Raw genomic sequence first — 22,038 nt, forward strand, 5'->3', positions numbered from 1 at the left:
CGAATGCTTCTCTTAAATCTGTCCAAATCTGCACACTTCTATTCAACCCTCTAGATAATCTTACAAAAAGAACACAAATTCTAGTTACTCCTGGATACACTGTGAGGTAATACATATGTTCATTAGCTGGATTTAGCCAATTCACAAGGTAAATGTAAAATATCATGCTGTACAAGACAAATACACTATTTGTCAATTGAAAAGGATACAAAAAACTTGAGCAATAACAAAACATGCTAAAAAAATGTCTTAAGGCAGAAGGGTAGACACATTCATAAGGCAACTATTCTTAGATGTGGAAACCACTTTACTTTCTCAATGTATAACAAACTATTACTAATTAGATACAACACAGGAAGCAAGTTACCTAAAGAATCAGGCTGGGCTGAGTTCACATCACTACTACTAGTGTCACCACTACTACTGTCACCAGCCTCCCTGCCCCAAGCCATGCTTCCTCAAAACGAAACAATACTGCTCACACACAGCAGCACCTGCCCCCAGGACAATGGATGAAGGAACTCAACCATGCAATTGTGGATATGGCACTCAGCACTGGGCCTGGCTTGCAATAACAGCTCAATGAGTGAATATTTGTCATTATTATCACTGTCAAAAGGCAACTGAAGGCTGAACAAGACAATAACTGTCAATGACCTGGTACCTACCCTTAGGACAACACAGGCATTAAGGGATAGCCCTGAATATCCTCAGCCTAGATGATCTGTAGCAATTCTGGTAGGACTGAAGCTGACCTGGTATTGTGAGTGCTTAAGAATAAATATATAATGGAATAGCTCTCCAACAGTGAAGAATGAAAAATACAAAAAAAAAAAAAAAAAAAAAGAGAAAGACCTATTTTATTAGCATTTACACAGTAATTTTAATCTAGGCAATTAAACAAGTTCCCAAAGGACTTTTTCTTTTTTACAATGACTGCTAGGAAATAATTAAATTCCCTCTAAAATTTTCTGTAATTCAGGTTTCTTTTACACAGATACAATACCTCCTAATTAGCAGGATAATAAGGGTTTACCTCACCCTGAGCATGAATGATCTGAAAGGAGTATCCTCAGCATCACTCATCTGGGGATGGGCTACTTGGTCCCAGTGAGGCTACTGGGCTAAGGTGGCCTCCCCTTTATACCCCTCCCTGCAGTGGGGAACAAGTCACTGCCCTGGGTCTTCCTCTGTACAGGACTAACTCATTGGGTCTATTTAAGATGCAAACAGACAGCTGGCCGCTGGTGGCTCATGCCTGTAATCCCAGCTACTCGGGAGACTGAGATCTGAGGATCGCGGTTCAAAGCCAGCCCAGGGAAGGAAAGACAATGAGACTCCTATCTCCAATAAACCACCAGAAAACCGGAAGTGGCGCTGTAGCTCAAGTGGTAGAGCACTCATCTTGAGCTGAAGAATTGAAGGACAGCGCCCAGGCCCAGAGTTCAAGCCCCACGACCGACAAAAAAAAAAAAAAAAAAAAAAAAGAGTCTCACAGCCTTTTCTGCCCAGGCTGGCTTTGAACCAGGATCCTCAGATCTCAGCCTCCTGAGTAGATAGGATTACAGGCATGAGCCACCAGCTCCAGGCTGAAGGTTTTTTTGACAGGAATTAATCAAACCCATATTTGTCCTCACTTAGCAGACTCTCCTGAGAATACAAAAATGTGTGCATGATATTGAGCTAGGGTTACAGCTCAGTGGCAGAAATGCTTGCCTAGCACTAGGTCCTGGGTTCAAGTGTGGCCCTGCACACGACAGACAAGCACTTTACCACTAAGTTACATGCTCAGCCGTGGTTTTGGTTGTTTACAAAAAAGAAAAAAACATTCAGAAGGATACAAAATAAAAAGGAGAAAGGCCCCAAGATCCCCAGTTCCTCAATTCCTAAAAGACTCCTCAGGAATTCCTTCTAAAAACCTGGGCCACAAAGCTCTTTACGCTTCCTCATAGCTGGGATGACAGGCACACACAACCATGTCCAATTGTTATGGGTTGAGACAGGGTCTCCTGAACATTCACCTTCTGACTGGGCCAGCCTTGGATCTTGGTCCACCCAAACTCTGCCTCCTGTGTAGCGAGGACCACAGACTTGAACCACTGTGCCTGCTCCTTCTAGGAAGGAGCTTCTATTTCTAAAAAGGGTCTAATATTACCTTTTTATTCCATGCTTTGTATTACCCATTTCCACTGCAGTATTCACCTACACAGAGTCGGGGTGGCAGTGGCAGTGAAGGGTAGGAGTGGTGCTTAACTACTGTTCTTCATCCCTAAGATGACTTCATCATTTTTTGTCTAATAAGACTTTTGGGGTCATATTCAGGATTTTACAATCTCAAAATTAATTAACGAAAATAATGAAAAGGTCTGTGATTGGAATGGTCTGGGTTAATGTAAATGTTCTCAGCAGGCCTACCAAGCAAAAGGATGTTTAGTGTAGGTTGTTCAACTAGATATTTGTACACCAACAATGATGGTGTGAACTGGCTGCTGACATATTTTATTGTTTTTTTTTTAAGGCCTGAGACTGGAACTGGAACTCGATACCTGGTGCATTTGTTCATTGGTTAGCACTCTACCAACTGAGTCATGCCTCCAACAGCAAAACCTCTGATATTTGAGATAATATAAAATTAATTTTTAAACATTAATTCTGTTATATAATGTAATGAACACACTAAAATCATTTTGCTATTTAGCTAAATATTGCACCAAAATACTCTTACCATTAAAAGATAGGATCAAGTCACTTCTTCTAATATTGCTATTTCCAATAGCTCTGAGCTATTTATTAGTGCAAAATACACCTGAAAGTGGTAGTACAAATTCAAAGAGCTACTCTGAGTAAAGAGTATACAGAAAACAAACTCACTCTTGTAATCCTAGACACTCAAGAGAATGAGATCTGGAAGACTGAGGTTCAAAGCTAGTATGGGTAGAAAAGTTCAAGGGGCTCTATCTCCAAAATAACTAGCAAAAAGCTGGTAGGAGGCATGGCTTAAGTGGTAGAGGTCGAAACAAGCAAGCCAAACCAAATGAGCCCTGAGTTTCAACCCCAGCACTAGCAAAAAAAAAAAAAAAAAAAAAAAAAAAGGTATGCAAAACTTTTATTAGCTTAATGATGCAAAGTCCATCTCTAAAATGAGACAGAAAAAACTACTATGGGCCGGGCACTGGTGGCTCACGCCTGTCATCCTAGCTACTCAGGAGGCTGAGATCTGAGGATCATGGATCAAAGCCAGCCCAGGCAGGAAAGTCCATGAGACTCATCTCCAATAAACCACCAGAAAACCGGAAGTGGCGCCATGGCTCAAGTGGTAGAGTGTTCGCCTTGAGCTGAAGAGCTGAGGGATAGTGCCCAAGCCCAGAATTCAAGATCCATGACCGACAAAAAAAAAAAAGAAAAAGAAAAAGAAAGAAACAGTTATGGGTAGCTGCCTGTGGGCGTGAGAACAGGTGACTCCAGAAACAAACAGGAGGAAGACTGTGAAAACTGGTTTTTCACTTTTGGGGATTTTTCAACCATATGAATGTATTACCTGTTTAATTTGTTTTAACCTTTTGAGTTCTGTTTATACAAAAATTTCCCAACATCTTAAATAAGACCTCTAGTCCTAATTCTTACACTTTTCACAGGACCCTTCTCCTTCCAGGAATGAGGGTGAAGGAAAAAGAGGGCAAGTGCCAACTGCAGGTACAGCCTAAGAAGAAACATACAACGTGGAAAAAGCCAATCCAGGCTTGTGGAATACAAATCTCAGTAGCTGCTCCTAAATGTTCTGGGTATGCTCAGTTTTTCAAAACTTTGCATTGTTCTTTAATCCCTAACAAAAGAAGACCTGGGCTCCCTAAGCTCCCGTTCAAGGCTGTTAGTGACTGTACCTGGAGCTGCAGGTGCTCCACCTGCCTTCCCTGCTCACCACACAGGCTCTCACAGGCCCTTCCTTTGACAGGCTCATTGACTACCCAACCAACACCTTCAGTCAGAAGCTGTCCTCAGGCCAGGTGCCACTGGCTCAAGCCTGTCATCCTAGCTACTCAAGAGGCTGAGATCTTAGGATCTCAGTTCAAAGCCAGCCTGGACAGGAAAGTCTATGAGTGGTGCTAGGGCTCAAGAGTAGAGCGCTTGCCTTGAGCTGAAGAGTGCAGGGACAGCGCCCAAGCCCAGAGTTCAGGCCCCACAACCAACAAAAAAGGGAAGGGAAAAGGGAAAGGGGAAGGGAAAGGGGAAGGGGAAGGGGAAGGGGAAGGGGAAGGGGAAGGGCAAGGGCAAGGGCAAGGGCAAGGGGAAGGGGAAGGGGAAGGGCAAGGGCAAGGGCAAGGGGAAGGGGAAGGGGAAGGGGAAGGGGAAGGGGAAGGGGAAGGGGAAGGGGAAGGGGAAGAGGAGGAACTGTCCTCAATCTGAATGGCAGCATCACTGGTGTAAATTAGCTCATTCCTCATTACCATCACCACCAGATAGAGTGCACCTCACACAAAACACAGTGAAGGCCAGTAGCAGTGAATGAACCAGTAGCAGAAGCCTGCGCTGGTGGCTCACCCTGTCATCCTAGCCACTCAGGAGGATGGGATCTGAGGATCGCAGTTCAAAGTCAGCCCCAGCAGGAAACTCCATGAAACTCTGTTTCTCCAATAAACCACTCAGAAAACCAGAAGTGGCATTGTGGCTTAAGTGGTAGAGTGCTAGCCTTGAGCTGAAGAGCTGATCGACAGCAACCAGGCCCAGAGTTCAAGCCCCACAACTGGAGGGGAGAAAAAACAGTGCCTGAGTTGAGACTGGAGCTCAGGCCCAACCAGCTCCCCTTGGGCAGGACCACATCATTAGTCTTTATCTCTCAGAAATAATAGGAATCAGGCCTAAATTGAGGTAGACTGGTAAACATAAACCAAAATAAAACTAATTTTTATAAAAACTGTCAAAGAAAACAACTTTTGTAAAAACTTAAAACAAAACAAACAAAAAAACCCTTCTGTATCTGTTGCTTCCCATGCTTAGCAAAGTACCACCTGCCAGGTCCTGAGGACAGGAATGATAATTGCCCTCAGTTAAGTCCTCAGGGCCTCCAGAGACCCTTCAGAGTGGCTGGAAGCTAGCATCTCCTCCAAGAGGTCACACCTTGACTGCTGTTGCACTGTCTTCCCCCTACCCCATGAAGGCAATCTGTGGCCAGCCAAGGACACACCAGTATGACAAATATTTGAATAACTAATCCTCAATGGTCACCCTAAGCCACGAATATTTCTGAAAGTTCCACCCATCTTCAAAAGACAGCCTTTTCTGTGCTGGTCCTGGGGCTTAAACTCTGGGCCTGGGCACTGTCCCTAAGGTTTTTTTGCTCAGGGCTAACAACCTGCTACTTGAGTCACAGCTCCACTTCCAGCTTTTTGGTAGTTAATTGAAGATAAGAGTCTCATGGGGGAGGGGGTAAACAGGGGGAGGGGCAGGGAGTGATGGCTCATCCTATAATCTTAGCCACTCAGGAAGCTGAGATCTGAGGACTGAGGTTCAAAGCCAGCCAGGGCAAGAAAGTTCATGAGACTCTTACCTCCAATTAAACACACACAAAAAAATAGAAGTAGAGCTGTGGGTCAACTGGTAGAACACTAGCCTTGAGCAAAATAGCTCAGAACAGTGCTCAGGCCCTGAGTTCAAGCAAGATCAGCCAAAAAAAAAAAAAAAAGTCTCATGGACTCTCCTGCCCAGGCTAGCATGAACAGTGACCCTCAAATCTCAACCTTTTGGATTATAGGCAAGAGCTACCTGCCTCTCCCTTTTCTTATGCCAGTATAGGGCTTGAATTCAAGGCCTATGTTGTCCCTGAGACTTTTGTCAGCCGTAGGGCTTGAACTCTGGGTCTGGGTGCTGTCCCTCAGCAATTCAGCTCAAGGTGAGCACTCTACCACTTGAGCCACAGCACCACTTCCAGTTTCCTGAGTGGTTTATTGGAGGTAAAAGTCTCATGGAGTTTCCTGCCCGGGCTGGCTTTGAACTTCCATCCACAGATCTCAGCCTCCTGAGCAGCTAGGATTACAGGCATGAGCCACCAATTCCTGGCTGTCCCTTAGATTTTTTTTGCTCAAGGCATGTGCTCTACCACTTGAGCCACAGCTCTACTTCTGGCTTTTTGGTGGTTTAATTGGAGATTTTAAAAAATGCCTCACAGAGGGCTGTGAAGGTAACTCAGTGGTAGAGCGCTTGCCTTGCATGCCTGAGGCCCTGTGTTCGATTCCTCAGCACCACATAAGCAAAAAGAAAAAAGCCAGAAGTGGCGCTGTGGCTCAAGTGGTAGAGTGCTAGCCTTGAGCTGAGGAGCTGAGGGACAGCGCCCAGGCCCAGAGTTCAAGCCCCACGACCGGACCAAAAAAAAAAAAACCAAAGCCTCACAGACTCTCCTGCCCAGGTTGGCATGACACAATGATCCTCAGATGTTGGCCTCCTAAATAGCCAGAACTATAGGCGTGAGCTTACCAGTGCCTCACAAAAGATGGCCCTTTTATAAAGGAAATTTGTCGGGGCTGGGAAGGTGGCTCAGTGGTAGAGCGCTTGCCTTGCATGCTCAAAGCCCTGGGTTCGATTCCTCAGCACCACATAAGCCAAAAGAAAAAAGCCGGAAGTGGCGCTGTGGCTCAAGTGGTAGAGCGCTAGCCTTGAGCTGAAGAGCTGAGGGACAGCCCCCAGGCCCAGAGTTCAGGCCCCATGACCGGACCCAAAAAAACAAAAAAAAAAAAAAAAGGAAATTTGTCCTTCAGATTCTAAATACCTTCCAAGAAAACTTGAGAAGCAAATACTCCTAGAGATATGCTGTTCAATACAGTGGCTACTAGCCACATGGAGCCATGTTAGTATTTTTACATTTAACATTTGCATCACACCAATCACATTTCAATGTTTCAATGTCATATGTGGCTCACACTTCCAGCCTGAGCAGTGCAGACACAGAATGCATCCACTACCACAGAGAGTACTACTGGACAGTGCAGGCCTACAAACCAACATCATCTCTAACAAGGGAATGTGCAATTACTTTCTCTAACTGTTAAGAAGAAATCTTTTTTTTCCTCACATGTTGGGGACCATGAGAGCTAGACTTTTCTTTCCTTCATTTGAATGAGTCCCTGAAGATTTTTCACAAGAAGTTCTACTGTAAGTAGATCTTGCAAAACAAAACCTGATTCACACAGAAGCAGAGGAACAATCAAAATGACACTGAAAAACCTATCAATATTTTAAACCTTTTTTCGTGTGTGTGTGTGTGTCTGTCTGTCTGTCTGTCTGTCTGTCTGTCTGTCTGTCTGTCTGTCTGTCTGTCTGTCTGTCTGTCTGTCTGTGTGTCTGTCTGTGTGTCAGTCATGGGCCTTGAACTCTGGGCCTGGGTGCTGACCCTCAGCTCTTCAGCTCAAGGCTAGCTAGGAGCGCTCTAACACTTGAGCCACAGTGCCACTTCAGTTTTCTGAGTGGTTTATTGGAGATAAGAGTCTCACTGACTTTCCTGTCTAGGCTGTCTTTGAAGCTCGATCCTCATTATTTCAGCCTCCAGAGTAGCTAGGATTACAGGTGTGAGCCACTAGCACCAGACATTTTAAATCTTTTAAGGTTTTTACTGAAGCTATAAGATTTGATGTAAATATAATCACAAATTGGGGGGGGGGATTCTCCATAGTCCCAAGGGATAATTTTTACAGATTAAAAAAAAAAACAGTCACCACACCTAAAATAGTGAAGATAATGCAATCTCCATTGAAAGGTTTCCCATAGTGAAACTGGCAGGAAGAGAACTTCTCAACATGAATCTGTTTCCCTCAACGCCCACAAGAGCTGCTTTCAGGAGGAATAAAGTCTGATGTACCTGTCTTTCAACCAGCCAACCTACAAAGTTCAACAGGGAGCCAAGGCCATTCTCTCCTCTAATTCTGCTTTCTAAACAACAAAAGCAAGTTTTTATCATTTCCCTGTATGCTTTTTTTTTTTTTAACTAAGTGTTAGCCTAAATCAAGCCCTTGAAACAATAATAATCTAAACAAACAATATTCAGGAACAAAGAAAAAGTTACATTCAATTACAGTTCCATTTTCCAATAAACAAGAGTGGAAATGCAAACAGATCCAGTACAGTAAGTCATAGTATTGCCCATTTTGTAGGATTTCTACATCTTAGCTCTCGATTCATTCAAAATGTAAACTACACGAGCTAGACATGGTACTGAAGTGAAACGGCAGGGATGGCAGCTTCCCACACTGGCACCTTGAGTAGCGTCTGTAGGTCTGGATCTGAGACAGGCCTTACTCCTATCATCCCAATCCTTACTGGCTGAAAGGCAGGTAGCACTGCTCGTCTCCCACACAATTAAAACAACCTGAGCTGCCTCAACCTGTTAGAGATCAGGCAGCACAGTAGCTAACACACAAAACTAACCAAGTAACAAAGTGTGTGGGGAATCCTCCCCTCCCCTTCTTTGTCTCTGATTCACTTCCCTGCTCCTTTGATTCACACATGTAGACAGACACTTAACCCCCAAAGCTCTAGCATGAAGCCCCAGCCACCGAGCTGCTGGGCTGGGAACTAGACTCCTAGTCCACTGTGATCCTAAGCCAGGGATCCCTCCCCTTGTACCACACTGATGGCTCTCAGTATAAAAAGCACTGACATTTCCTTCAACTCTGAGTCATGCTTAGAAGGTTCTACTTTTAATCAGGTGACAAATACTCAAAATATTTTAATCCAAAGGAATTGGGTCAAGCTCTTATAGTCCATAATTGTAAAAGCAAACCCTAATTACTAATAGATCTCAATAGCTCCTTAGTGCATCATTCAGTTCATAATCAAATACCAAAATCTGCTGCTCAGTTTAAATGTTGTATAAGCCTTCTCCATAAGCTAGAATAAAGAGAAGTTTTTTTTCCTACCCACTTCATCAGATATTCTAACCCATAAAGTTGAAATATTTATCAGTAGTGTCATTTTCAAAAGGATAATCCATACTATTTGGGTAGGGAAAGAGAAGCTTTTGTATTATAAAAATAATATACACTGCAACAGAATTATACAACCCCATTAACAGTTCACTTTGTGTTTTATTATGGATGATTTGAACTCAAAAATTAGATTTAGGAACAGCCATAAGAAATATCAACTGTACACAGTAAGGTACAGGTATATTAGAGAGAGGACAGATTATAGGATTTCCAGACAGTAGCTGATAGAACATCTTGAGAAGGGAGAGAAATTCAGATGTACTCAGGAGTGAGGATTTTCACCATTAGGTTTTAATCATTCTTAGTGATAGCTCAACTAAGCATTCCTTTGATTAATGAAAACAAAACCCCAAGGAAAATGTCACATGGGATGATATCCAATTCTTTCTTAAGTAAGCTTTAAAAGAAATACTCTTAGAAACAGAAACCAACAAAAGCCTTGCCTCCTAATAAAACATCCTAATGGTAGTTTTTCAATCATTGTCATTCTCTACATTGTCTAAAAACTTTAAAAGGGGAGGAGCTGTGTGTACTTCTAATCTTCCATGCATCTTTCTATGTGTGTGCGGTACCCTAGCTCAGATCCCTTCAGGAATGTCCAGGCTCAATGGCAAGGTCCACCTACTCCAAGGAGCTCTTCACATAACTCCACTGACAAAGTGGAAAATGCAAAAGCTCCAAAAGGTACTGGTGCCATGGCTTACATTTCTGCCTCAATGTGAGCATTTTCTTGAAAGCTAAGTTGAAGATTGAATATGAAAGGGTGTATCCCTTCCCCAGTTAAAGCAGATTTGGCCATTCCACGCCAGATCCAACAGATATATTCCCAGAAGGATGCACGCAGAAAAAGACCTCAGCATAGGCCAAAGGACTTAGGACACATACTGTAATCAGAAAGCCTATCTAGGAGCATTAGGGTTTCTGGGAGGCCATCTCAGAACAAGCAGAAGACTTATGAGTGCAGTGACATCCAAGGAAATAACACGGTTACGGCCAAGGTACTATTCCAGCCCAGAAGGCCAGAGAGGGTAGCAGAGCTTCGAGGGCCACCACACTACTAATGGCATGTATGTTTCCATCAGCCCCAATTCCCCTCACCCAACTCTCAGGGTCCACCTTAGGTGCCCCTTCTCCAGTCCCTAGCTCTAGGCTTCTGAACTGTGAATAAGTGCTGCCCTCTTTGGATGACCCTTTCTGAGTCAGGCACTTTCACACTCATTGCATTTTGTATTTTTTTCTCAAGGTTTGTCCTAAATCTTATTATCACAGTTCTAAGCTACTGAAAGACATCTATCAGAATCCCCTCTATACATACATATCTACATACTCTCTCTATAGCTCTATATCTATATATCTATATATGTATGTACCTAGAGAGGGAGAGACAGATAGACAGACAGACAGAAATACAGACAGAAATCCTATATATATTGCTATTGCCTACTGAATATCTCAAATTAAATTATACACTGTAAGGAATAGAATCAAATATTAATTTGCTGCTTAACAGTCCATGAAACACTTAAAAATTATAAAGTGTGTTTAGAACACAGCAGATAACTTTGGTTTTTATCTTCCTCATGTTCTTATTCTTAAAAATACAAGTGAAGGGCTGGGAAGGTGGCTCAGTGGTAGAGTGCTTGCCTTGCATGCATGAGGCCCTGGGTTCTATTCCTCAGCACCACTTAAGCAGAAAAAGCTGGAAGTGGCACTGTGGCTCAAGTGGTAGAGCGCTTGCCTTGAGATGAAGAACTAAGGGACAGCGCCCAGGCCCAGAGTTCAGGCCCCACGACCACCCCCCCCCAAAAAAAAACAAGTGAAAATGGCGGCAAAATCAATAGTGTTAATTACAGAATTCCTGGCTATGTATCCAGTAAGAGGCTGTACAACAGACGTGCCTGCCCATGGGCCTCTGTGGACTCATGCACATAGTTATTGTTGTTTCCACAATTCCAACAAGTAGGGGCTGGGAAGGTGGCTCAGTGGTAGAGTGCTTGCCTTGCATGCCTGAGGCCCTGGGTTCAATTCCTCAGCACCACATAAGCAAAAAGAAAAAAAGCCGGAAGTGGCGCTGTGGCTCAAATTATAGAGGCTAGCCTTGAGCTGAAGAGCTGAGGGACAGCGCCCAGGCCCAGAGTTCAAGCACCACGGACCGCCCCCCCCCCAAAAAAAAAATTGATCCTCTTTTGGGCTGGGAAGATGGCTCAGTGGTAAAGCGCTTGCCTTGCATGCATGAGACCCTGGGTTTGATTCTCAGCACCACATAAGCAAAAAGAAAAAAGCCGGAAGTGGCGCTGTGGCTCAAGTGGTAGAGCGCTAGCCTTCAGCTGAGCTGAAGAGCTGAGGGACAGCGCCCAGGCCCAGAGTTCAGGCCCCACGACCAGACTCCCCCCCCCCCAAAAAAAAAAAAAATTCCAACAAGTAGGTCTTAGTCCAATCACACAAGACTCCCAGGAAGTCTTTTAAGGACAAGACACATTCTCATTCCCTGATGGTTCCAGTGCCAGCTCCTCAGTCTCTGAGTATATGCTTCAGAACAGACCCTTACTCTGCCTTTCCATTGGGAATCACTAACATGAGAATCATTATCTTCATCTGCTGATGAAGAAAGGGAAGTTCTGATAGCTGGCATAAACTATCCCAAACATGTTCTGGCCTAAACTCACCTAGGTCAGGTGGGTTGATCACTGCATGGCAGCACCTAGGTGGGGAACTCAGGATTAAAAGGGAACAGATTCAGAGAAGTCAAAAGTAACTTTAAAATGCAGTCTTAGGAGAAAGCTATGAGAACGCTGAAGGACAAAAACTTTACATTCTTTTATCCCTTGCCTCAAAGCTCCCCAAGAGCCTCCTGTGTCAGGTGCGGTGTGTGCACCTGAGAGCTGCTGGGGGAAAGTGAAGCAGAGCAGGAAAGGGAGGCGGCGACTGACCTGAGGTGACAAACTGTGATGAGAATGTGTGGGGGCTACCCCACGGGCCAAAGCTGAAGCGGCCAGCGAACAACCAAAGAACCTCTTTGTGAAACTACCTGGTTGGCTTTTTGCTAAACTTACCTGATTTTAAATAAAACACATAAACTGCTACAGAAGGGGAAAAAAAAAAAGGAAGAGACTCCTAATAAAGGAAGAGACTCCACTAGGACTTACCTCCCCTAATCAGTGTCCAGGCTAACAAACAGGAGAAGGCAGCAGAGGCTCAAAAGACTTGTGACGCTGCTGTAGCAGGGCCAAGGGAGGTGAGAGCAGGGGCAAGCTCCGCAGCCCAGTGCGCCCAGCGGAGTGCTCAAAGCCCAAGTCCAAAATCACATTAGGATCATCAAGCAGCAGCTTGTGGACCAAATTCCATGGAAGCCAGTATTTATATCAAAGTTTTCTGGGAGTAAGCCATAACCATCAGATTCCACACTGTCTACGGTCTTTCCAAAATGGCAGTGCACAACAGTTGAAACAAGAAACCAGATTCCCCAACAAGCTGAAAGAAAACATGGATTCTCCAGCTCTTTACAGAAGTTTGCTGATCCATGGATCACATTAAAAAGAAAGTACTACTGCTTGCAAGACTGGGGAACAATGCAAACACTAGCCCCTTTCTCAAAGGCTCTAAGAAGCCTGCACTGAAAGGTCTTTAGTTAAAGCTGGTTGCTGGTGGCTCACACTTGTAATCCTAGCTACTCGGGAGGATGAGATCTAAGACTCCTGATCATAGTTCAAAGCCAGACTGGGCAGAAAGACCCTTGAGACATTTTTTTTTTTAGTCAGTAATGGATCTTGAACTGAGGGTCTGGGCGCTGTCTCTGAGCTTTCACTCAAGGCTCTAGTGCTCTACCACTTTGAGCCACAGTATTATGGGGCTGAGTATATGGCTTAGAGCGCTTGCTTAGCATGCATGAAAGCCCTGGGTTCGATCCCTCAGTACCACATAAACAGAAAAGGACAGAAGCAGCATTGTGGCTCAAATGGTAGAGCACTAGCCTTCAGCAAAAGAAGCTCAGGGACAGAGCCCAGGCTCTGAATTCAAGCCCCAGGACTGGCAAAAAAAAAAAAAAGTTTCATGGACTTTCCTGCCCCAGTTGACTTTGAACCATAATCAGATCTAAGCCTCCTGAGAGGCTAGGATTTCAGATGTCCATGGGACTCTTACCTCCACTTAACCACCAGAAAACTGGAAGTGGAACTGTGGCTCAAAGTGTAGCCTTGAGTAAAAGAGCTCAGGGACAGCAACCAGGTCATGAGTTCAAGCCCCATAAACCGTCAAAAAAAAAAAAAAAAAAAAAAAAGACCTTAGTTAGAACCAGCTGCATTGGAACACAAAGCCTTTTTGGAGAAATCCCTCTCAGCATGCCCTCTTGTTTCCTGGAATACATTCCAAGTGCTAGTTTGAGTAAGATACAAAGGTGTTCCCTCACCAATATGACCCTGTGCCGCACATGCACACACACGCACGCACACACATACATCCTCTCCAGCTAAACTGGTAAGTTTTCCTCTCCTTTATTAACTCACAATAATGTACAGGCTCATCTTCAAAAAAGACATACTTCAGCCAATCCATTTTTAACTAACTTAAAACATATGAATTTCAAATATATGATGTAAAAATATAAAGTAAGCACTTACACAGCCCCAAATTAGGAGTACACTTAGAGATGGAAAAAGATAAAGGCATAAGAACACACGCTAATAATCTAAGCATCAACTTCCACCTGTAGGATTAAGCCTCAGTCCCATTATAAAACATTCTCAATTATGTTTAAGAATTACAAAATCACTGGGCTCTAGGGGCTCATTCCTGCAATATTAGCTGCTGAGGAGACTGAGATCTAAGGACTGCTGTACAAAGCCAGCCTAGGCAAGAAAGTCCATAAGCCTCTCTTCTCTAATTAACCGGGGTGGGGATAGGGGGAGCCAAAAATGGAGTTGTGGCTCAAGTGGTAAAGAGCTAGCCTTCAATGAAAAATGAAAACTCAAGGACAGTACCCAGGCTCTGAGTTCAAGCCTCAGGATCAACACACACACATATGAAAAAAAAAAAAGGGGGGGGAGGTGCTTGGAATGCAGCTTAGTGGCAGAGCGCTTGCCTAGCATGCATGAAGCCCTGGGTTCGATTCCTCAGCACCACATACACAGAAAAGGCTGTAAGTAGACGCTGTGGCTCAAGTAGTAGAGCGTTAGCCTTGAGCACAGAGAGGCTCAGGGACAGAGCCCAGGCTGAGTTTAAGCCCCAGGAAGGGAAAAAAAAATTAAGAATTAAGCCAGCAGCTCATACCTATAATCCTAACTACTCAGGAGACTAAGATCTGGAGGAGGGGCTGGGAAAATGGCTAAGTGGTAGAGTGCTTGCCTTGCATTCATGAGGCTCTGGGTTCCATTCCTCAGTACCACATAAACAGAAAAAGCCAGAAGTGGCACTGTAGCTCAAGTGATAGAACACTAGCCTTGAGCTGAAAAGCTGAGGGACAGCGCCCAGGCCCTGAGTTCAAATCCCAGGACTGGCAAAAAAAAAAAAAAAAAAAAAAAAGAAGCAATTCTGACTTTGCCAGTTTGTGAAAAAGAGAAAAAGACTTGGGATCAGAAAGGTACAATGTCACCTAACGTAACTCAAAGCAGGTAACCTAGCATGACCCACAGGGAGAGCCAGGGGTTGGGCAGAGCTCTGGCCCTCTCACTCACACATGCCATCATCCTAATCACTCTGACCATTGGTCTCATCCGTAAAGCATGAATAAGCATGTTGCACGTATCATTTTTTCCCACCAGCCCTGGGGCTTGAACTCAGGGCCTGGGCACAATCCTTGAGCTTCTTTTAGCTCAAGGCTAGCACTCTACTACTTGAGCCGGAGCACCACTTGGGGCTTTTTCTGTTGATGTGGTACTGAGGAATTGAACGCAGGACTTTACAGATGTTAGGCAAGGACTCTACCACTAAGCCACATTCCCAGCCTCTCTACTTTTTTTTTTTTTTTTGGACCGGTCATGGGGCCTGAACTCGGCCTGGGCGCTGTCCCTCAGCTCTTCAGCTCAAGGCGAGCACTCTACTGCTTGAGCCACAGTGCCACTTCCGGCTTTTTCTATTTATGCGGTGCTGAAGTATTAAACCCAGCGCCTCATCCATGCAAACAAGCACTCTACCACTGAGCCACCTTCCCAGCCCTCAAGTCTACTTTTTTTTTTTTTTTTTTGGTCCAGTCATGGGGCCTGAACTCTGGGCCTGGGCACTGTCCCTCAGCTCTTCAGCTCAAGGCTAGCGCTCTACCACTTGAGCCACAGCCCCACTTCTGGCTTTTTTCTTCTTGCTTATGTGGTGCTGAGGAATCGAACCCAGGGCCTCATGCACGCAAGGCAAGCGCTCTACCACTGAGCCACCTTCCCAGCCCCTCAAGTCTACTTTTTATAGCAAAGGTAACTAGAAACTTAGGTGAAAAGCCTTCCTTCCTTTTTAGCGAGGACTTAGTGATGAGGTAAATTAACTTGACTATTTCTCAATTATCCCCAGCAGTAATCAGGAACATGAACCAGTTTTGACTGAGGGTAACACCAGAACCAAAGGGAAAAGAGAGTCCTGCTCCATCATGCCAGGAAGAACAGTCTGCTTTCCTCATCTAACTGGCTATAAACTTTCTGCATAGAGCTTTATTTAATTCACTGGTTGTAGTAGTGCTCCTGAAATTTCCTAAGTATCATAGTCTCCTATGTCTACTAAACTCAAGTAAATTCAATGTTTTTGTTGTAGATTTACAAAATAAATATAGTCTGCTACTTTTACCATCTAGATTTAGTTCTGGTTTTGACTCTTTTTGCTGCTGTGGGCAGATCAACTCTCTCAAATCTAGGTGCTCACCTAAAAAACAGCAGTAATGGTGTCCTCTTGGCCCCCTGAAGACAGTGCGAAGATCAAATTGAGATGATGCAGAGAAAAGCACTCTGATCTGCACTAAAGTATTGTACATACAACAAGATTACTTGTATTTGCCTCAAGCTTTCTTTATAAACACACATCTCAATTGCATTCAAAGAGAGTCATGGGTGGAGCCAGTGTAGTTCTAGCTTCTAGAGGCTGACACAGGAGGCTCACAGGAGCCCAGGAACTGGAGGCCAGTCTGGACAATAGTAAGACTGAGTCTCTTGAAAAAATGAAGACAGGTACCAGTGCCTCATGCCTATAATCCTAGCTACTCAGGAGGCTGAGATCTTAGGATCAGGGTTCAAAAGCCAGCTGGGGCAGAAAAGTCTCTTGAGACTCTTTATCTCCAATTAACCACTCAAAAACCAGATGTGGAGCTGTGGCTCAAAGTGTAGTAGCGTTGAGGAGAGCTTTAGGGACAGCTCTTAGGGCCTGAGTTCAAGCCCCATGAAGGACAAAAAACAAACCAACTAAGTTAACTTCTTTAAAAACAAAGCATCAGGGCTGGAAAGGTGGTTTAGTGGTAGAGTGCTTGTCTAGCATGCAGGAAGCCCTGGGTTCAATTCCTCAGTACCACATAAAAGAGAAAAAAGCCCGAAGTGTCACTACGGCTCCAATGGTAGAATGCTACCATTGAGCAAAAAGAAGCTCAGGGACAGTGTTCAGGTACTGATTTCAAGCCCCAGGACTGGCAAAAAACAAAAAACAAAAATGCAAGCATCTACATTCATTATAAAATGTAATCACAACTGCTTGGGGCCATCTATATGTAATATATGATGAAATATACCTATGATCAAATTTCAAAAAGAAATTTGGAGGGCTGGAAATGTGGCTTAGTGGTAGAATGCTTGCCTAGCATGCACGAGGCCCTAGGTTCGATTCCTCAGTACCACATAAACAGAAAAAGCCAGAAATGGCACTGTGGCTCAAGCAGTAGAGCACTAGCCTTGAGCACAAAGAGGCTCTGAGACAGAGCCCAGGCCCTGAGACAGAGCCCAGGCCCTGAGTTCAAGCTCTAGCACCGCAACAAAAAAAAGAAAGAAATTTGAAAAGTTTTTTTTTTTTTTTTAGGTCGTGGGGGCTTGAGCTCTGGACCTGGGCGCTGTCCCTCAGCTCTTCAGCTCAAGGCTAGCTAGGAGGGCTCTACCACTTGAGCCACAGCGCCTCTTCCGGTTTTCTGGTGGTTTATTGGCAATAAGAGTCTCATGGACTTTCTTGCCAAGACTGGCTTTGAACCATACTCCTCGGATCTCAGCCTCCTGAGTAACTAGGTTTATAGGCGTGAGCCACTGGCACCTGGCTTTGGAAACTTTTTTACTCTACTCCTTGTGCACAAATTTTGCTGTAACAAAGTTGACCAAAAAAAAAAAAGTCTACCATTTGCCTGGATAGTAATTACTTATTTCTTCTACACTGTGCTATGATAATTTCCTGCTACTGAAAGACACTAGTATGCTGTTTTAATTTAGACATATTAAAGAAGTTTCCCAAACACACAATTATATATTAGTAACAAAAAGTCCCCACTTCTTATAAAGGGTGCCAAGAAAAGGAAGAGTACATCTGTGAGCAAGTGTTTAAGGCTTCAAAGTAAAACAAGAAAACGCCACTTCACTACCGTCTGGTACAGTCAGACTCTGTGCCACTTCAGAGCTGCTTTATTAGTGGGATGAAAGTACTGCTTCTCCTTCTTCCTTGTACTCTCTTCCTGTCACTGGTGACAATGACATTTATCACTCAGATACTGCCTGGCCCTACTTCAGTGGCTTATTCATATGAGGACGTCCCCTAGGTGGACTTCTATAGCCTACAGGCAATACTCTGGCTAATAAGCTCCCCAACATGAGGACATTCCCTTCTCAGTCCACAGCTACCTCAACAGACACATCTAAGACACTGAGGGCTTCCACCAGCCTCCTCAGCTGGGCTCAGCATCCCCGCAGTCCAAACTGCTCGTTTTCCAGGCTCCAAGGCCACCTCCGCCACCTCCTCCTTCTCCTTCCACCCTTCAGTTCTTCCCAGACAGAGCTCCCTCCCTCAAAGCTGACACTCAAGGCAAAAATGGTGCTTTATCTGACCCAATATTCTCCTGGAAGGCTGAGCTCCATCCTCACACTAAAAAATGAAAAAAGACTGAGTCTTTCAAGAATATTATTCTTAAGTCTCTACCATCTAACCTAATGCCTTTACTCCTTTGAATGTACTTGATGTAAACACTTTAGCCTCTTATTTGCTTAATACATATCCTTAAGATCTCTCTGTGTCCATTCTCATTTACTGGCTATCTTAAACTACTAGTTACTCCAGACAAGGTTTCACCTTGTTTAATGTGCTCAATAATGATCCCTTCCTCAGTGGCCCATGCTAACACACCCTTTCATGATAATGGGATAGTAGTGACCAGTAACTGAGGACTGGAATATCACTGTCCTTTTTTTATTTGGACTAAATTACTTTATATTCCACATTTGGGAAAGTAAAAGTGCTCCTGTGCCTGTCAAGGGTCAAAACTGGAAAAGGATTGGGGAAAAGTGGTTAGAGACAATCGTTTTTTGATAAGCTCTATTGTGATCAGTGGCACAATAATATCTGACCACCAACTAACAGAAACTACTCTGAAGAAGGCCATCCTTTGGGCTCCATCTTGGAAACACCTGAATAGATACAATAGTACAAGCTTTCTTCAGTCTTATTAATTTGTCCATGCTTTTAAGAAAAAAAAAATCTACAATAACTTCAACAATAGCAAGGCTGCAAAGCCATTCAAGTTACCAGTGTTAGGAACAAAGCTTCAAAGCTGACTGCTTGGTGTGACTTATATTTTATGATTAAAGACTTTTCACTCCAACATGGCAAGATTAACAAAGCAAAGGAGATCTGTTCAATGGAAGGGTATTCAAACTGTTGTCACATTCACATTTCTCAATTCAGTAACTTGACTCTATAAAATGAATGTCAAACTTAAATTTTAATTAGTGATTTCTTTATCCCCAAGAATCATTACTCTTTCCTACTAATGAACACATTTCACCTCAACAAGACAAAAAAAAAAATCTCCTTAAAACTGTTTTAAAAAAAAAAAATTATCTCTCCTTTCTACATTAGCAATATTACATGCTGCCTTTCATGACTGGTTTCCAGGAACTATATTCAAATTGAATCCACGAAATTCAAGTTTTATTTCAACAGCAGAAGAAAGATTTTAAAAAAAAATACATCACTGGTCAGTGGAAGAAATAGCTCCATAAGTTAAAGGACTGTTTCTGGAGCAAATCTGAAGGCAGCAATGTAATTCAATTTGGACACACTCATCAAAAACTGATTTTCAGATGCCACTACTACGAGACTACAGGAGAAATGCTAGCTGCGCTGAGACTGCATTGTTCCCAGCAGAGATCAAGTTTTTACTGCAAAGGTGAGCTTAAAAGAAAAATACAAATAGTTGGTAATGTTACCATGAAGCAATCTAGAAGACCCCAGAGTTACTGAATGAGCGGCCGTATCTCCTGGACACCTGATATGATAACCTACGAAAATGTCCAGCGAAGTTGTTTAATTGGGGGGGGGGGAGAGGTAGGAGAGAGAGATGATTTAGTCAATATCAGGTTCAATTTCTGGAAAAATTCTAATCCCTACATTACTTGACACGGTTTTTGTTGTTGTTGGTCTCAAGAAAAAAATCAACGCGAACTCAAAAGGGCAGCAAGGATGCCCAAGATGGGCTGAAAAATCTCCCAACTTTCTTTGGAAGTTACCTAGGTAAGTTCAAACGCGCCACAGCAACTCGGGTGATGACATCTGGTTAATGAAGTTTGGGTATTTAAAGAAAAGAGAGAGGAGAGAGAGAGAGAGAGAGAGAGAGAGAGAGAGAGAGAGAGAGAGAGAGAGAGAGAGAGAGAGAGGAGTAACGAGATGGCCAGAAGAAGAGAAAGGAGAGAGAAGAGAAGGAGAAGCGAGTTTCCCGACACTGCTCGGCGCCCCCCCCCCCCCCCCCCCAGGAACACATTCCAAGAAAACTTCGCAGTCGCAACTCGGCAGCCTCTGGCGGCTGGGTCCGCGGACTGCGGCGCGGGAGCGGCGGCCGGGGCCGGAGCCCGCCCGGGCCCCGCCGCTGTCAGCGCGGCGGGCCACGCGTGCGGACGCCCGGCCGCACCCCCGCGCCCCGCCACACACACACACACACACACGCACACACACACACACACACACACCCCGCTTCACTTTTCCTCCCCGGAGCGCCCGGGCCTGCCCGCGAGCAGGGCCGGTCCCGGCCGGGGAGGCCCGGCGTCGGATCGCGGGCGAGCCCCGGCCGGCCGGCCCCCGGGGCCTCCCGCCACGACCCCCCCACACACACACCCCACGACGGGCTCCCTCCCCGCGGCGGGGCGCTGACAGCGCGCCGGGCTCCGTCTCACCTGTGCTGTCATTCGCTGAGAAGCCGGGCGAGCTGAGTTTGGCTCGTTTCGGGTTGGGCGGTCCGTCCAGCAAGTTCTCGGCCATCTTCACCTGCTTCGCGGGATGCGCCCCGAGCGCGGGCGGCCGGCCGGCGGGCAGCAGAGGCCGAGGGGGTCCGGCCGGCGACTGCGAGCGAGCGAGCGAGCGAGCTCCGGAGCGCAGGAGCGCGGGCCGGGCCGGGCCGGGCCGCGGAGGGCGCAGGCCGGGTGGGGGAGGCGGCGGCCAAATCTCAGCCTCAGCAACAGCGCCCCGCAGCGCTCACCGCCCGCCCCCGGCCGCCGCCGCCGCCGCCGGCCGCGGCCCCCTCATCCCCTGCCCGCCTTCCGAGCGCGACACTCCGCGGCGGGGGCGCCCCGGCGGCCCGGCCGCCCCCCCGGGCCCGGCTGGCAGCGACGGCGCCCGGCCCGGCGGCTCAGGCGGCGCCCGGGAACATGGTGCCGCCGCCGCCGCCGCCGCCTCGTTCCCCCCCCCCCCGCGCCCCACTTAATGAATTCGCCCGCGGCCCGACGACCGGGGGGCTCCGGGCTCCGACGCCCGCCCGCGGCCCGCCGCCGCCGTGAGGAAAAACAATGCGCCGAGCGGGGCCGCCGCCGCGCCGCGGCCCCCCCACCCCGTGCCGCCGCCGCCGCCGCCGCCGCTGCCGCCGCCGCCGCCGCCGGGCTCCGGGAGGCCGAGCCGAGAGGCGAGCGGGGCCGCCGGGGCGGGCGCCGAGGGCCGGGCGGAGCGGGCCGGCCGGGCGGAGCGGGGTGCGCGGGCGGTTGTGGGGCCCGGGACCGGCGGGGCCGAGTAGATCGCGCTCGAAGCCCCGGTCGGGTCCGCGACAAGATGGCGGCTGTTGATTCCTCAATTAAAAAAAAAAGAAAGTTTTTTTTCTTCTCTTTCCAGAGCCTGAACGGGGAGGGGGAGGGGGCGGGGCACGCCGGTGCGTCACCCCCCCGCGGCGTCACCACGCACGGCCCCCGCCCCGCCCCCTCCACCTGCGCCGGCCGCGGCGGAAAGAGCCGAGCGCGCTCGGGCGGCGGAGCCGAGGGCGCGGCGGCGGCGGCCGTGCGTGGGGCGCCGGCCGGCGGCGCCGGGGCCCGGCCTGAGGGAGACGCGGCCGGATCACGGACCGAGCCGCCGCCGCGGCTGCTGTTCCGGGGGCGGCCCGGGCCGGGCGTGCGCGGGGAGGCGGCCTGGCCGCGGGCCGCGCCCCGAGGCGCGAGCGGAGCCGGCGCCGGCCGGCCGGCTTGGGGCTGCTCCGCCGGCCCCCGGCTCCTCGCCTCCCCGCCCGCGACCCTCCCCGGCGACTTCGGGCGACGACGACCGGGAAGAGCGCAGCCGGGGCCCCTCGCCCCTGTGCCGGCGACTGTGCGACTCCGCAGGTTACCGACCGCCCTCGGGGAAACTCGGGAGGCGTGCGTGCGTGCGTGCGGGGAAACTGAGGCTGGCGGGGAGCGCACCTTCCCCAAGGTCACCGGGGGAGGACGCGACCGAGCGAGATTCGAGCTCGAGCCCTCCCCTAGCGAAGCGAGGGGGGCATCCGGGTCCGACCCGGTCACCTGCAGGAAGGCGGGAGCGGGGGGGGGGGGCGGCGGAGAAGACGCCGCCATCGGGGCTGAGGACCCCGGCGTCCCGGGGCGCCCCCGCCGCGGACAGCCAGGCGGGGGGTTGCGGGGAGCTCGTCGCTGCCCACGGGACACCCCTCCCCGTTCCCTCTCGGCCTCTC

General features: G+C 47.3%; 1 protein-coding gene across 1 annotated transcript in view; it reads right to left on the reverse strand.

Moving 5' to 3' along the window:
• LOC138825499 (histone lysine acetyltransferase CREBBP-like) overlaps positions 1-20,576 on the reverse strand; it is a 130,790-nt gene extending 110,214 nt beyond the window's left edge. Inside the window, exon 1 of the mRNA XM_070020143.1 lies at positions 20,291-20,576. Within this exon, the coding sequence (XP_069876244.1) occupies positions 20,291-20,375 (85 nt within the window). The 5' untranslated portion in view covers positions 20,376-20,576. The remainder of the gene's footprint in view (positions 1-20,290) is intronic.
• Between the last annotated feature and the right edge of the window lie 1,462 nt (positions 20,577-22,038).

This window comes from Dipodomys merriami, unplaced genomic scaffold, assembly GCF_024711535.1.
Source record: "Dipodomys merriami isolate MVZ:Mamm:240054 unplaced genomic scaffold, mDipMer1.0.p SCAF_137, whole genome shotgun sequence".
Classification (NCBI taxonomy): Eukaryota; Metazoa; Chordata; class Mammalia; order Rodentia; family Heteromyidae; genus Dipodomys; species Dipodomys merriami.